Raw genomic sequence first — 17,705 nt, forward strand, 5'->3', positions numbered from 1 at the left:
AGATGCCCCTTGTCTCTAACGTACATCCATGTAAAGGAATACGCAGGACCACATGAACACACATCAAGCTGCTTCATACTGAGTCAGACTGTGAATCTATCAAAGCCAGTCTTGCCTACACAGACTGGCAGCTGCTCTCCATGGTCTGAGATTGAGGTCTTTCACATCACCTTCTACCTTTTTAAACTGGAGATGCCAGGGAGTGAACCTGGAGCCTTCAGTGTGCAAAACAGAGGCTCTGCCTACTGAGCCATGGCCCTTCCTTTAAGATAAGACCACTAAGATGCCCCATATTTATTATATTTTGCAGTACTAGTAAGTCCATGTTTCTGTCCCTGGAGCCTTCCAAGTCAGCCAACAATTAAAAATCTGACGAATCAACCTACAACAATAAAACCAACAGCATTTGGAAACAGTAGACATAAATAACACCGTGACAAAACACAACAGGAGCGACCCCTCAGTCAGTCAGTTCACATTTCCATGCAGCACATAGTCAGCCATTGCAAGCCAGACGCATAAGCATATTTCAAACTGTTGTTGATGTACTGTAAGACAACCATCCTGGTGCCATCTATCTTCTACTTAAGATTCATAAGGCAGGGATTCCAGGGCATCTTATCACCTCAGGAATCAATACCAATGGCCAGAGAGTATCTAGTCACATGAATAATATCCTCAGGCTTTATTTAAAAGACACCACAGACTTCTGAATTATATTTTAAGAACATTAAAGACCTCCTACCAGGGGAGTTAAGTCATTATATAAAATGGATTATGCTAACAAGCAAGAGGCACCCCCAGTAAACCAATATAACCGGTACAAGAGGAATCACCTCACTGGGGAAATGAAATTGTATAAACAGTTACTCCACTCTCATATGTAAGGTGATTCCTCTTGTACAGGTTAAAATGGATTATGGGCAGCAATTAACACAATTACCCTGTGGTTCCCTCACATATTTTAGATGATACAGCTGACATCTTCCCTGTAAATTCAAGGTGAAGAACCGCCCAAGAGGTTCCATCTAAATTTGACCTACTTGTACTCTCTATTAATCTGAGTACTCCCTGTTCTACAAGACTCATGCAATTTCTAGGTACCATGGTTCTTCCATTAATATTATTAATGGAATATTTCACTAATATTCCATTTAATTGAATATTGGAGCCAGTACAGAAAGCAATTGGTTAAGAAATTAATTCATTCACCACTGCTAAATGCTGTAAAGTTAACATATAAACAAGCAATGAAAAGAACTTCATGTGCCTATATTTTGGGGTCATACAATAAAACAAATTATAACGTGAAATGATAAATAATCTTTGTTCTTCTATGGAGGATTGCTGACAAAGAGACTACAATAAAATCATTGAGTAAAATACTAGGCGCCACACACAATCAAGTTTCTAGGCACCATGGCAACCTGGCACCTGGGATTTGTCCAGCTCTGTATTAGCATAAGGAACCAAATTTAAAAAGCAAAACTCATACTTGGGGAACAACAACCACAGCATACATATCATAAAAAGAGGAGGACCCCTCTCTTGGGATTACCTGCAGCTCTCAACCAAAATCCTATTCTAGAGAAAGATGTTACTCTCAGGAAGGCAGTAAACAAACAGTGGTATAGGGACAATCCCTTCATTTTAAGTGGCTGTTAATAGGTTGTAAGATCACAGAGGAGTTGCATCAAGGCATTATGTGATAACAGTCAAAGAATCTCACATCTTAATCCACTGCATTGGTGGCACTCATTCATATGCCAATGTTGCACATGCACGCACACATGTGCACACACAGTTTTCTCAGCAGTCTGTGTGGAGGAAAAAGACATCAGCTGGACACATAAGCTAAAATGCTATAAAATGGGGTCATTAGAAAAGAGTCCAGTAGAACCTATAAGACTAACAAAATGTGTGGCAGGGCATGAGCTTTCATGAGTCATGGCTCACTTCTTCAGGTAAGGGGGTCATTGTAACCTTTCTGGCCAGGCACTTCTAAGTGCATGCACATCCTGAATATGCTGTGGCGGTTAGTGTTAGACTAAAATCTAGGGTTCAAATCTCGATTATGCAACAGTGTATTAAATGACTAGTCTAGTTACTACACACAAGGTTGCCAACTCCAGCTTGGGAAATTCCTTGAGCTTTGTGGGCAGCACCTGAGCAAGCAAGGCAGAATTTAGAGAGAGGAAGGATCTTGGTGGGAATGCAATCTCAGTCCAGGACTTCCGTTTCTCAAAGACTTTATGCTCTATCATAAAGTTCACCCTCTGAAGCTGCTATTCCATCCACAGGATCTGTAGCCTGAAGGTCAGTTACAATTCTAGGAGACCGCCAAGCCTCACCTAGATGTTGGCAACCATGGGCTTTTCAGTGTTCACATGTGAGCGGAGACCTCGCCGCCCCCGCCCTCCAGGTATCCATAATCCAAGACATTAAACATAACAGCTGCACACTGAATGGACGGATTCGGATCCGGAACGCGATGGAAGAGGGGCCGAACTGAAGGGGAGCTTATTTCCCCAACACAACCGGAAGTGTGTCCGCAATTCGGCATATGTGGGGTCAGGTTTCTGCAAGGTACACTCGGAAGTGGTCTTTTTGCCTTCTGAGAGTGGGGAGGTTCTCGGAGGCGAGCGCTTGGCCGGAAGTGCGCCTATGTTTTTTCCGGCGGTTGCTTCCGCCATGGCAGAGAGGGTCGGGCCGGCGCTGGTGGACGTGCCGCCTCACGGTGAGGGGGAAAGGCGCTCTGGTCCCAGGCCTGGTCCCAGCAGGTCCGGCTCTCGCTCCTCAACGCGGCTCTTTCACCCTTTTGTGTCTCCTCAGAGTGCCCCGGCACCGGCAGCGACCAGGCGGGCAAGGCCGCCGCCTGCCAGGGATGCCCCAACCAGGGCTTGTGTTCCTCGGCCCAGCCCGCCGGCCCCGATCCAGGTAAGGCCGAGCGGAGACGAGGGAATGCGAGAGAGCGGAGGGAACCCCCCCTCCCTCTCTTAGGCTCCCTGCAGTAACGGGGCGAATGCCTCTGGCCTGCCTCGCAGAGCTTGTAAGAGCATGGAAAGAATGGCAGTGACTACGCTGGTCCGAGCCCATTGATTCCAGTGGACACTGTAAGGTGGAACTCTGCCTAAGTTAAACTTCTTTGGTGTCATAATTCTTCCAAAATGTAATTTTTAGCTCGACTGAGGGGTCTGAGTTAGGAGAAAGCAACTGGGCATGTTTTTGTTTTATATTAAACTTTTATTACACAATTCCAATTTTTTTATTTCAGCAACCTATGTGTAACTTGATCATAAACAGCAAAATTTGAATCCAGTGGCACCTTAAAGACCAAGATTTCCAGAATATAAGTTTTCAAGAGTCCGTGTTTCCTTTATCGGATATTCTGTCACTCAAAGGCTTATATCATGAGAATCTTGGTCTTTAAGCTCCCTAGAAGCTAAAATGACAAAACTGAGTCTGTTGTACTTTGGTCACATTACGAGAAGACAAGATTCTCTGGAAAAGTCAATAATGCTAGGAAAAGTACAAGGCAGTAAGGAAAAGAGGAAGACCTAAAATGAGATGGCTTGACTTAATAAAAGAAGCCACATTCTCCAGTTTGCAAGATCTGAGCAAGTCTGTTAACAATAGTACATTGTGGAGGTCTTTCATTCATAGGGTTGCCATAGGTCGGAGGTGACTTGATGGTACATAACATACACAAGGTATCTCCGGACTCAGTTTTTGATGTTTTGCTGCAGACCGACACAGCTACTCACCTGAAACCTTGATCAAAAACCCATTCTAATTTGGGATGGCGTTGCTGTCAGCACCTGATTGGCAAAATACCTGCATCTTTAACCCACAGGGCTGACCCTAAAAGAGTATCTTAGTAAGCAAACCATACTGACTTTTTGCAATTAAAGCAGTTAATAAGAGAATTTAATGCATATCACAGCAGTGCTTGCAGAACACATTCTAATTGGTTAATCTCATTCCAGTATCTAATAAATGATTACTATGGTTGAATAATTACTTTCCTGTAAAGGCTTTCTTTGTGACTAGATTCAAAATGGGCCACAATGATAATACATGCAGTTAAATAAAATGAAGAAATACCAAGTAGGTACAACTGCATAACTCCTTGGACAAATCTAGGTGTGGCTCTTCTGAATAACTCCACCCTGCACATTTTTCAGAATTTCCCCCAAGTGGGTGCCTTCCTGACCTCTTCAGCAGGGCCATTCCGCTGAGCAGGTGCAGCCATTGAGAATGCACTTCTATCTGGCAATGGTCGAACTAATAGCTCAAAGGGATAGAGTGACCAAGATGGTCTGAAGAACAAATTTGTTGTGTAAGTTTATACTAGTCTTGAGATATTTCTGATTAATGGTTTGGCTCTTAGTCAAAACACTTGTGGAAAGAGAAACGCTGAGTCAAGTCATGGCTCTTGCCTGGTCAGTTGGATGCAAAGGAGGAGAGTGGGCTCCTAGGCCTTTTGGAGAGTAATATAGAAGAGGGGGGGGGGGTTCAGCTTGTCCTGTGAGAGATGAGGCACTCATCCAATGCTCGTATTCCCTCTTGCATGCAACTTTTAAAAATGCTGTCTGTTTTTCAGTTCAGATGATTGATGTATGTCCTTAGAACATTCCAATTCACCCACTGCAGGTGGAGATTTTGGAAGTGAGCCAAAGGAACTTTCTTCTGCATGGAGAATTTCCTACAAACTGAGCATGCATGTTCACTGAGCAGCCCTTCACGAGCAAACTGACTTTTCTTTCTGTGCAGCTATCGAAGAAATCAAGGAGAAAATGAAAACTGTGAAGCACAAGATCCTGGTGTTGTCTGGGAAAGGAGGAGTTGGCAAGAGCACCTTCAGCGCACACTTGGCACATGGCTTAGCAGAGGATGAAAACAAGCAGGTGTGTCTTTTCTTTATAATCCATTTTTTAAAAGCCTGTATTGTGGCAGGGGGCAGATAGTAAGTAACTGTTCCATCCCTGCTGATTTACATGGCTTTAGTCAAGGTTTGAAAGAATAGCTACAGATGCGGTAGTGTAGAAACATCAGTTTTAAATTGTGGCAGTAATACATGTTGGTAGTTTTTATTTACAAATTCTTTTACAGTTAAAAAAGCTGTATTCATATTACTTTTAAAGATTTTTGTTATAATTACTTCTTTAAGCTGCACAAGCAAGGTTTAATGGATGTGTTTTATACAGTATTTACATGCACAGATTAAATAATGATCCACTCTCCTGATGATGTGTATTGTACATAACTTTTTTTTCTTTTCTATACATTTAGTAGAAAATTTGTGGGCATGTGTAAATTTTGTAATGGTTTTTTGGCTTTCACAGTCTGGGTTAGTCATCGATACTGTCATGCATGTGCGTAATACATAGAACATCTATTTTACCCCTGATGAGTAATATTTGCTTTTATAGCAACGCTCCTACTGGGTAGTAACTTCTGTTGAACTCTGTGGGACTGACTGAATACCAGATGCTTAGGATTGTACTGGGTGTCATCTTGTGGAATTAAGTGCAATTCACTTAGTAATTTCTGATGTTCACAATTTTCCTGTGTGGTGTTCTCTTAATTACAGATTCTTGCTTTCTCACGTTCCTTTTTTATCTCTCTAGGTTGCTGTCCTAGACATTGACATTTGTGGACCATCCATTCCAAAAATAATGGGTCTAGAGGGAGAGCAGGTATGACAGCACGAAGCAAGAGAGCTGGTTTTGCAGCATTGTTCAGATAAATGTTTCTTAAGGAATTTGTGCTGCTTGAAATATGCAGAACTTCCTAACTGGCTCTGGTGACTCCTTCCACCTTAGTTTCAGTAATTAGCACAGTAATGCTCATCTGTTAAAACCGCTGGGAATGGTGAGCAGCGGTCATATTGGTGCATATCATAGTACATTAATGTTCTTCTCAAGTTAAAGAATTGCCAGTTTCTTTACAGAGTTTGAGAGCAGCTTTTGCCTAGATGCCAGCAGCTTTTGTTAGAACAAGAAAATTTGGTCTGCTTTTAGCAAAGCCCATATTTTTTTTGGATTCCTTGTACATGTTTTCTTTTTTCCTGTAGTACATCTGCCCTACAGTGGCTTGGATCCAGACTAAATGGGCAATTTCCAACGATTTCCACCTCGTGCTGCAGGCCCCCTCCCCTCATGTCATTTCTCAAGGTCCTCCATTTCTCAGAAGCATTATTTCATGGAGGTTGGTGGGCTGTACTGGGGTGGTGGGAAGCAGTACTATTCCACCACTGGATCCAAACCGATGCCTGCAGATCTGAAGCACTCTAGAAATATAGAGCTGGAAGATACCCGCAAAGGGTCATCCAGTCCAACCCCCCCTGCACAATGAAGGAAATTCACAGCCATCTCCTCCCCTCACTACCCCCAGTGAACCCTCCTGTATGCCCAGAAGAAGGCAAAAAACTTCCAGGAGGAAAATTCCTTCCTAATCCCAAAGTGACGATTGGCATTACCCTGGGCATATAAGAAAGGGCCATGAGAGCCCAGCACCAGTTCGTCCCTTCATGCCTTCCCACTCTTGATTGTTTAGCTACTGGCTATATGTGTGTCTTCTGTGTAAACATTTCAAAATATTCACACCCTCAGGTTCACCAAAGTGGATCTGGATGGTCTCCAGTGGTGAGTTATTTTAAAAACACTCTCATGCGTTTATGCTCTTCCTGAGTGTCTGCAGCCTTCCATAGTTAGGGGTTGGGGGTGGGCTGCAGTGGAGCAAAGTGGAAATATTTTGTTACAAACACTAGCTCATATGATAAATTTTTTATTGCTGAATTGCCATCTAGTGGATATTGAATATTTGCCTGCCTGCAAAATGGCTTGCATTATGAAACTGAATTGGCACAAGAGTATTTAATAAAGAATATTTTGTGTATTTTTCGTTTTAAATTATGCAAATTCATTTCAACACTAATTTTTAAAACATTTAACCGTTTGAATTAAAAACATTTTAAAGAATTATCTAAGTTAGTATATTCTGAGTAGACAACCAGAGTTAATTTGATTAAGAGAATTATCTAATAGTAAAGAGGTCACTAAAAGAGAATTGCCACTTTTAAAAAATAGCTTCCAAAGTGGACCAAAGGCATCTGGTACAAGAGCAATAATAATTTCAGTTTCAGATGGGTAGCTGCGTTGGACTGCAGTAGAAGAGCAAGACTTGAGTCCAGTAGTACCTTAAAGGCCAACAAGATTGCTAGGTACGAGCTTTCTAGAGTCAAAGGCCATACCCTGGAAATCTTGTTGGTCTTTAAGGTGCTACTGGACTCAAATCTCGCCATCATAATTTCAACAATATATGTCCTCTGTTTTGGCCAAATGTGTATCTACTTGTGTTTTCCAGTACGTTGAGGAAAATTTAGGTGTGATGTCAGTGGGATTCTTGCTCAGCAGCCCCGATGATGCTGTTATTTGGAGAGGACCCAAAAAGAATGGTTTGTATCTTGCAGGAAGTAGTGCCAGCAAAGAATTGGGATCAAACCAGATTAGACACTGGAAGATCAGTGGCTTCCAGTTCTTTTTATTCCTAAATAGCTGCTGCTGTCTCCTCCAATATGAATGGGGGGCTGTTAAAACACAAACCACCACCCCCACCTCCCACCCTTGGATTGCTGTTTTCCTGACCTCTGAAGTTGCTGTTGGACTTGCTGGAGGCCAAGAAGCATATAATTATGCGCTACTTGTGTGTTTTCCTCCCAAATGGAGCAAAAGGTGCTGGAAGGCACTTTGAGGTCAGAGAAGCCACAAGGCAGAGTGGTTTTGCCACAACCATAATTGAAATCAGAAGCTGCCAGTGTTGCTATTTAAGCAGGTTTTGGAAGTCTATTCATGGATTTCCCAGTGTCTTGTCTGGCCTGACACTTCATAAGCATGCATTTTTGAAGTTCAAATATCATCAGCTGCTCTGTTTTCGAGAACTGGCAGGTGGGCGGGAATTGCTTCATGCACTGCCCATAGTATTTAGGTTAAGTTTTACAATTTCGGTAGTTAGCGAACAGTCTTTCACAAAATGTTTGGTGTTTGTCTCACAGGATAGCCATATGAAGAGGGACAACGTATTGATTGTAGCTTCTGCCCCCACTAAGAATGGAGGATTTGGAGACCTTCCACATTAAGAAGCAATACTACCCCTGCTTCATTTTGTATTTTCTATGAACATTGCACAGTATGGAATCTCAGCGCTGCTGATTCTAAGCGCTGGCTTGCCAGCCCCCCATTGCTTAAGGCCCACCCCACCCCAGCCCTTACCCAGCTCTTGCAGTCTCTGAAAAACCTCATTGTTTCTTTCAGAACACTCGGTATAGACACTTATGTGAATTGAGCTGCATTTGGCTACAGAATTCACTAGAGGGAGCTGTAATGTTCCTCTGACAACACATGTCAGGAGTTGAACATTTTCTATTAAATAACTGCACCTTGTTGCTACTCCCTTTTTGAACGTAGACAGTGGAAACGTTGACTACTTGCTAAGTTTTTGAGGGGCTTTGAATTCAGTTTCAATCTTTAATCATACGTTTTTGTGTTTTTTAGGAATGATTAAGCAGTTTCTCCGGGATGTGGACTGGGGAGAAATTGATTACCTGATTGTAGATACGCCTCCAGGGACCTCAGATGAGCACTTGTCCATAGTGCAGTATCTCGGTGCTACCTGTATAGATGGGGCGGTAATCATCACCACTCCCCAGGTATGATATGTGAGCTTTGGAGGAAACCCCACCATCTGGTTCTATGTGGTTTGTGAAATCCTCTTTACTGCTAACCCAGGACCTCTTCTGTTGTTTCTTCAGTATTGTGAATCAGCCTACCTAAGGATGCCCTCAGAAGCCAGCATAGCAGTTTTATAGGTGGCAATGAGGAATCTTTTGTCTTTGCAGTTCATTTTTTTTGTGGTTCGTTGTGTTGGGATGATCGCATGCTGATGAATCCAGGATTTTGCTTTATACTATACTATTATACTACTGTGCCTTGGCAGTTATTAGCTGCTTTACTTTTTGAATTAAAAAGTTATTTGGACTTACTAGTGGAAGGGCTGGGATAGTAATTCGCGATAGCAATTAGCATTAGAGACTAAAAGTTCTTAATTGGGATGTGTCAGTTTATTGAATGTGGTTTATAAAAGTTTGAAAACAGCCTGTTAATGTGCTGGGGCAGTAGCAAGGAAGGCAGGCAGGCAGGCAAATGATTCCATGCGAAGGAGGCCATTGAAGCACTTCAGGGGCAGCCCCTGTCCGGTTTTCCCAGATGTGACATTGACTTCAACAATGGTGCCAGAAGACGCTTGGTCAAGCCAGCAGTGGAATTCGAATGAGTCAGAACAGGAAGAGGAAGAACCACAGAGACAAAATCAGGAAAGGGCTCCTGGAATGGTGACCGTGGGGTATGAGAAGCGGTTAGGCCAAAAGCAGCAATTCCGAGAGGGTGTTTGTATGTGTGTGTGTGATTTTTGAAGGAGATGGGGGTAAGGACTATGGATGTCATTCTAGTGCTTGCTGGTACCCTCTAGACATGATGGGCTTACTAGCCCCACCCACTTGCATGTATTTAGGCGGCCACAGAAAGCCACCCTGCAAGGTCTCAGAGTTACAGCAGCTGCTCTGTAGTCTTGGTGTGGTGAGAAGCTGTGTGGGACTCCCTCCACTCCACCTTTGGTCTGCCAGCTGTTTATACTTCAGCAGGACTCTGCCTCCCTCCCAATTAAATAGAAGCACTATCAAGACCTTATGCAACTGAATAACTGTAGTGGTTTGGACCATTAGTTATAAGCCTCAGATCGTCATTTAAAACATGACTCGGGCCCAAAAAATGTTGAAATGAGTCTCTTCTCCAGGAGCTGGATGGGCATTCATTGCCAGGCCATTATCAGTCTGTTGCAATAAAACAAAATAATACGTCGTGATGGTGGGGAGACCATGCAAGGTAACAACTGAATTTAATAACCTGTTGTATTTTTGTGGCTTTGTTTTTTAAAACAGGAAGTGGCACTTCAGGATGTTCGAAAAGAGATAAATTTCTGCCGCAAGGTGAAGCTTCCAGTCATTGGAGTAGTTGAAAATATGAGTGGTTTTGTGTGTCCGAAATGCAAGGTAAAGTAACATTCTGCTGTGTGAGCCTTGGCGTAGCTGGGGCCGATACCTGGGAAGAGCTGTTTTTCTTCTGCCAAGTCTTGGCAAAATGTTAGCCTGCATTAATAAGAATTTTCTTCCTAAGCAGAGGAGCTAAAACGTACAATTACCATTGCAGGACTTGGTAATGGCAAGAAATAAGACTATTGCCACTGTGTGTCATCCTATTCATGTTCTTTTATTTGAAATTATTAGCCCCCAAGCCAGTTTTATATTTTGCAGTTTAACTGTAGTTCTTTCAAAAGGTGTTAATTTTTCTTAGTTTTTCCAAACCTTCAGTGATTTATGTGTTCTGAAATCTTTAGATTTATGAGAAAGCCGTTTTCATAGACTGTACTGAAAATCATGATGTATCAGGGGTGGGAAAAACATCATAAAGTAGTTTTGGGTGACAGCTGTGATCCTTTTATTCGAGGTACAGAATCCTGGCTTATGTGGTAAACATGCTCTGCATTTTTATGTCATGGGGAAAAAGAGTTTTTTAAACAACTTGTCCTTAATTGTGCACCATAGAAGAAAGGAGGCGGGATGGATACCTGGCCTTCGCAACAGACCATGTTCCTGTACCAGATTTGCATTGGTTGGAGTTATGATACCTAAATTCTTTACTAACAGTGAAACAGTAAGGTTTAGAGAGAGCAGCTTTTTCTTAGAGGTGGAAAATAGCCAGATTCTGTTAATATTCTAGTCAGATGAAAACTTTTTGGAATATACAAGGCAGTTCTTGAAGCATAATAAGAGGTTCCAACCTCTTTGGTTACCCTTTGTTTGCAGGATGGTTGCTTTTTCTCCCCTTTTTCGTTGTCCTTACCAGATAATAAGAACACCAAATAGTTTCTTCTGCATTTGTGCCACCAGCTACACAAGCCACTGGCATAGTAATTCAGGGTACTTTCCACAATACATTTGGATTTTCCTCCCTGTTTCCCTGCTTTAGTATGGTCCTCCACTCAGTGGTGAGGCCTGATATCTGTGTGCGCGTCTGGGCAAGTGTTGAGCCTCAGCACCCTTGGGGGGGGGGCCTCCTTTGAGATCTCACTCCAGGCTGGCTGGGAATATGAGTGGCATGGCTGCGTAACCCCAGAAGCAGCATAGAATCATAGAGCTGGAAGGTACCCTAAGGGTCATTAGTCCAACCTTCTGCACAGTGCAGGAAATTTGCAGCAGCAGGACATTTTCAAGGAGGCCAGCTTCTCTGGGGCTATGCAGCAGAAGGGGGTCCTGGGTTGTCAACGTCCTGAGCAGCAGAAGACCAGTGCCTCTGAAACAGCAGGTCAAAGCCAAGCTCTCCTGCTTCCTGTACAGCCCTTTGACGTTGCTTCATGCTGTTGTCTTTTGTGTTACAGAAGGAGTCTCAGATATTCCCACCAACCACAGGAGGCGCAGAGATGATGTGCCTCACTTTAAATGTACCTCTCCTGGGGAAAGTGCCTCTGGACCCTCAAATAGGTAACTTGAAGTTTTGTTATACAACAACTGAATTTAATTTGGATGCCCACATAGAACAAAAATAGTTCGGATTAGCACAAGTCCTGATTGGATTCTTTGTGAGGGGAGGGAAGTGGGAATTCGCAAGGAAGTTCCCTCTCCTGTTGCATCCCTCCCTTCTCCCCCACCCATTTTCTCACTTTCTGTCTTTTTCTCTCTGTCAGTATTTCTCTCTCTCCTTTCCCTATTCCCCATGCTTTCCTTCTCTTTCTCTGTCACTCACCCCATTACTTTCTTTCTCCTATCCCCCAACTTTTTCTTGTTCCCTCCCCCAATGCCTTCTCGCACACACACACATGCACACATATGCACTTTCTTGCTTTATCCCCCAGTGACATCTGCCTGTCTGACTTACCCTTACTTTTCCCTTCTTGCTCTGTCGCTGTGCCCCTCCCCTCTCTCACACATACCCATCCTCAGTGCTCTATCTGCCTCCCCTCCCGCTCCTCTGTGGCCATTCAGAATGTCAAACATGAAAGGAGGTGGCCAAGCAACCCCTCCCTGCAGCAGACATGTGTTGGCAGTGGCAGCAGCCGCTGTTGCGGAAGAGAAGGAAGCAGAGCCTGTGTTGGCACTGGAAGTTGTGTCCTTCCTTGGAAACTACTGTCTGCACTCCTGGTGCTGAAGGCAGCTCTCCACCTGCACCCTCCAGCCTTTGGTGCTCTGCCCCATGTTATTCTGCCCTCCATGACCATCCTCCTCAAGGCTCCCCTCCCCTCAGCTTTGCCTTCCCTCCATTGCACTGAGGGGAAAAATAATGGCAGTGGGTGGCACCTGCCTTCACCCTTCTCTGCTCACCTACACCTTTTTGGCTCAAGCAGCAGCTCCCCCTCATCCATCTGCTGCACATGGTAAAGAAGGCAAACTTAGCCAGGCCAGCAGTGGCACATTGTGTGCGCAAATGCAGATAATGCTCCTCAGTGGTGGTGGTGGGGGGGAGGTTAACTCCCCCTACCATTTTAAAAAATGTTTAGATTTTTTCTGGAAACCTGGGGGATTCTCTAAATTTCATTTTTTTAGAAGTTTCCTTTCGTATAAGGGACCTGATCCATAGGATTAAAGAGCCATAGATCTGGGCCACTTGGCTATTAGAATCTACAAGTGGGGACTTGCAGGGGACATCTCATTTTCCCATCCTCACCATGTCCCCTTTCCATTCCATTCCCTGCCCTTCATAGCCTCTCCCCCTTAATTCTTTCTCTCCTTCCCACCAACCTTTGTTCTCCCCTGTCTTCACTCCCCCCACCCCCATCAGCCTCTCCTACGGCCAGTTGCATGGGGCTAGATGGTACTTCACTTTCCCCTGCATCCCCTTCCCCACAGTATTTCCTCTTTCCCTCCTCCTGGCAACCTCCATATGCTCACCTTTCCCTACTTCCTTCAAACCCACTAAACACCTTACCGTTTATCTGCTTCCTTCATCATCACCTATATGTCTTAATTTTCTTAATTTATGTACTGCCTTTCTCCACAGTGGGGACCCAAAGGAGCTTACATGATTCTCCTTGCCTCCATAATATCCTCACAACAGCCCCATGAGGTAGAGCTAGGCTGAGCGTGTATGACTGGATTAGAGTCACCCAGTGAGCTTCCACAGCAGAACAGTGATTTGAACCTGGGCTTCCCAGATGTTACTCTGAAACTCTAGTCATGTCACTACACTGGCTTTTGTAGGGGAGGGGGTTGCTGTTGTTTTTTGCAGCTTTTTCCATGATACTTTCTTAGCAATCCATTGAACAACAGCAAGCAGCTTGGCCTGGGTAAATCATGCAAGTCATGTGGTATCAAGTGGGCTGGTGGTTGCTGCTGGTCCTGGCTCTGATGAGTCCCCCCTCAGAGACCAAAACAACCATGGAAAAAGTCTTGTCCCCACCCTCTGCCTTTTACTGACAGAAGCCAAGCATGGAATATTTACTAAACTGTTACAGTTGCCTAGCAACAGCCACTGAGGGCATCTGGTTAATGCTACAGGTGCTCCTTTTATCATTTGTTTTTTTTTTTTAAGATTTCAGATTTTTCTGCAAATCTAGGCCATTTGTCAGCTATGTAGAAAGATCTGTCTTGTCTGTTCATGGATCTAGTCTTCAGATTTAAGTATCCTCAGATCAGTTGGCTATTAGTATATTAAATAATATTTCACTGTCTGGTTCGTGTGGACTTTCTTTTCCTCCAGGAAAAAGCTGTGACACAGGACAGTCATTCTTTTCAGAGATACCAAATTCTCCAGCTACATTATCCTACAGGGATATCATCCAAAGTAAGTTCAACAGTGAGGTGTGGTGAGCTCACATCTTTGTTTAGCCACAGAGCATTCCCGGGGGTGGGGTCGGGTCGCCCCTTCTATTCAGTTGGAGAGAGAGGGGTGTGCATTTTAATTTCCTGCCTCCAACCTCAGAATGTCTGGGTGCTGCATTATGCTTCTCACTTTGTTTGTCTACAGGAATCCAAAACTACTGTAGTCATGACCGCCCTCAGGAAGAACGAAAACCTTAAAGAACCAGCATAGGAATGTATACATAGGAATAATACAAAGTCTTATTTTGCAAATAAATGTTTTTCACTACCAAGTGTGAGTTTGAGCTGGGAGGTTTGTTGTTCTTTAAGCTCAGTGGAACAATGTATTCAAAGTTTTTCACACAAATGCTGCTTTGTCAAATGGAGCAAACTGGCTAGTCCAGTCTATGTTTTGTTTCATCAAAAAAGTCAAATGAGGATAAACCCAAGAGGAAACTTCAGTCTATAATATGCCTATCCAGAAACCTTTGCTTCTATTTATGAGGAGCCACAGCAAAATTTCTGCCCCAGTAAACATGACATAAATGGAAAGCCATTTTTACAGAATTATTGAAATGAGTGGAGCCTGAAAGCATGGTCTTTGTGGGCTTGTTCCCAGATTCAGTCTCGGTAAGTACAGTGATGTGCTAGGTGACAAACAGTTGTGATTTTTTTTTTTTTAGCAATATGAGTTAACAGATTTTTCTGGAACTTCCAGGTGTAACAGTTGAGGCACCCTGGAAGCACTGCTAGATGCAAGGAGGAGGCAAGCTAGAACAGGTAGGCAGTCCAGTTGGATGGGCTTGAGTGAGTGGAGTGTGGCCTTGGACCCACTCAGATTTCAGAACTAGAGTTTCAGCAGGAGTGTCCCCCCAATATGGCAACTGCCAATGTGCTTCTGACCCCTTTTATGTTCCTTCCTTATCCCTTTTCAAGTTCCTTTTCTCTCTTTGTCCTCCTTTGCCACATTTACACTCCTTCCTTTTGACTCCTTTGCCAACTTTCACATTCCTTCCTACCACCACCACCCCGCCGCTCCATCATCCCTACACCATGCCAATTCTGCTGGCTTTGAGGTATGTGGGGTAGACCGGCTATTAAATTTAAAGGAAATTTCTTGGGGGTGGGGTGAGACAGGCACTGCCCTACGGGATCACTGGTGACCAAGAACAAGCGTGACCTAGCTCTAGGGACTCTGCCAGAGCTACAGGGGCCACTTGGCCCAGAGCTGTCCAACTGTCTTTTCCTGCTGTGCTGCCAGTTTTCAGGAGGAAGCAACAGATTTGCACTGCTGAGCCATATGATCCCTGCAGCACAAATGTGGCTTGCAGCACCACGGGTTACTCTGCTTGGCTGGCATCATGGCCTCTTTCACTTCCCAGCCCACTCCTGGAAGTGCACCCAGGGTGATGGGAGAACTGAGAGGCTGCTGTGGCAGAGACAGGATAGTCTGATTATGTGGGATGGTATGGTTAAGGGAGATCAAGAGCCAGCCAGCCAGTCCAAGCAGCAGCTGCAGCTCTAGGGTTAATGGTTGGTTGAGTGTGCAGCTTTGCTCCTTTGGATTCAAATGTTTGAAACTGTTGCTGCAATGGACTTCCGGTTTGGGATCCATGGAGGTCTAACGCAGCTCCATTCGCGGAGCTGACCGGACTGCCGTTTTAACCGGCCGGAGGGGTGAAAATAGCCCGCGGCCGACTGCTCTCAGGCGGGGAGCAGGCAAAGAACGCTCAAGACCCTAGGGTGAGTTAGATCTCGGACGAGGGGGGGCTCTACCCAACGAGTCTCCCCCCGATCCTTGAGGTCCCACCTTGCGACGGGTCGGCTATAATCTCTGCAGCAGTTTTGGGGCCAATTCGGTTGGCATAAGACCTACATACCCAAGCTTCGATTGGGGAAGGAAGCTGAGAGGGGAATTTAAGATCGAAACAGTGATTACAACCCGAGAAAAGTGAAGAGAAGGTAAAGATCGCTATCTTTTGAAACGGGACAGATTGACAAAAACAGAGAGGAAAGAAAGTAGATTTTTAAACTGCAACAGACTAGTGAAAAGGAGGTGAAGACTCGGCAGGAGTCGTATTTTAAAAGAGACTAAGTTTAAAGAAGTTATTACAGAAATCGGACTATTGTTTTGAATACCTGTGGCTTTGGAGCTGTGGGAAAGAGACACCATCGCGAGACCTGCTGTGGGAAGACGGGAGACAGGAAGTGCGTAACAACAATAGAGTGGCTGGAGAGAAGCGGCCCTTGCCGAAGGACAGGAAGCAGGGAATCGCCATTCTTGAAAGGGGAAGGGTCGCGGCTTCAGCGGAAGAGGAAGTAGGCCATTTTGGATTACAACAACACAGAGAAACCATAGAGAAAAGACGCCCGACATTTTGGACACTTTAAAACTTAATTTTGGTAAAGATTGGGACATTTGAAAAAAAAGAAAAACGTTTAATTATACGCCATGGAGCTAAGGAAGAGAGCAGATTCGTGGGAGCGAGCTAAAGCAAGCCCCACGATGTCGAAAAAAGAGTGGCAATCGGCAATAGAAAATCTGGATAAAAATTTGGACAAAAAACTTGTAGATATGATTAAAGAACTTAAGGACACGAAGTTGGAGCTTATTAAAGAGGTTAAAGAGGTTACACAGACAGTAAAGTCGGAGCTGTCAGAAGTGAAAAAAGGTATGGAAACGATTAGTAGTGAACTACAAGGAACGCAGCAGAGAGTTAAAACAGTAGAAGACGCGATGGAGAATTTAATAGACACGCAACAAACAGAGATGAGATTGGTGAAGGGGAGGATGTCAGTTGCAGAAACTAAACACATGGAGAAGCAGCTTCGTTTTCGTGGTCTGCCAGAAGTGGAAGGGAAGTCAGCGCAAGAACAGATGACTGAGGTGTTGGCTGAATACCTGGGGAAGGAGGAGGAGGAAGTTGTGGCTATCCTAGATGTGGCGTACCGTGTGAACTCGAGAATTGCAACCCAGAGGAAATTACCAAGGGATGTGATTGTGCAGTTTACAACTAGAAACATGAAAGAGAGGATTGTGACAAAACAGTTTCAAGATCCATTGGAGATTGATGGCAAGACGATCATTATAATGAAGGAACTGCCCAGATCAGTGTTATTGGATCGGAAAAAATATAAAGTGCTAATTCAGACTTTGAAGGACATGAATATCAGGTACAGATGGGAGCTACCGGAAGGAGTGTCCTTTGAGTTTGGAGGGGCAAAAAAACGCATCAGATCTGAGCGAGAGATGGAGCGATTTATTAAGGACAATGAAAAAGACTTACCAACAAAACTATGAATATGGAGTGTAAAGTATTATCTTGGAATGTAAATGGACTAAACTCACCGAATAAGAGGAAAAATATTTTTCATTGGCTACTAAAACAAAAATGTGATATTGTTTGTTTGCAAGAGACCCACATTAGAAAACAGGATGTAAAATATTTAAAATCTGGAAAATTGGGCAAAGAATTTGTAGCGGCCTCCAACAAGAAAAAAAGAGGAGTGGTGTTGTACATAAAAGAGGAGCTGCAGCCAAAATTTGTTATGAGAGATGTAGAAGCTAGATTTGTAGCAGTGGAATGTAATTGGAATTTAAAGAGAGTGTTGGTAGTCGGACTTTATGCGCCTAACGGTGCAAAGGAAAGCTTCTTTGAGGATTTAAGGAAGCACTTAGACGATCTTGCATATGACCAGATAATTCTTGCTGGAGACTTCAATGGAGTGACAGATTTGGAACTAGACAAAAAGACTACAACAGCACAAAAGAAAAGAGGACTATTGCCAAAGCTTT

The 17,705-nt window shown here is 43.9% G+C and overlaps 1 protein-coding gene across 1 annotated transcript; it reads left to right on the top strand.

The window, feature by feature from the left end:
- The first annotated feature begins 2,610 nt into the window (after positions 1 to 2,610).
- Positions 2,611 to 14,214, top strand: NUBP1 (NUBP iron-sulfur cluster assembly factor 1, cytosolic). The gene is made up of 11 exons (XM_054992909.1): positions 2,611 to 2,737; positions 2,833 to 2,937; positions 4,774 to 4,907; positions 5,631 to 5,699; positions 6,615 to 6,647; positions 7,369 to 7,459; positions 8,556 to 8,710; positions 9,998 to 10,108; positions 11,494 to 11,596; positions 13,809 to 13,892; positions 14,076 to 14,214. Exons 1-11 carry the CDS (start codon positions 2,665 to 2,667, stop codon positions 14,126 to 14,128), a joined length of 1,011 nt encoding a protein of 336 aa, XP_054848884.1. The 5' UTR covers positions 2,611 to 2,664; the 3' UTR covers positions 14,129 to 14,214.
- Positions 14,215 to 17,705: the final 3,491 nt, after the last annotated feature.

The sequence above is a fragment of the Eublepharis macularius genome, chromosome 12 (assembly GCF_028583425.1).
Source record: "Eublepharis macularius isolate TG4126 chromosome 12, MPM_Emac_v1.0, whole genome shotgun sequence".
Classification (NCBI taxonomy): Eukaryota; Metazoa; Chordata; class Lepidosauria; order Squamata; family Eublepharidae; genus Eublepharis; species Eublepharis macularius.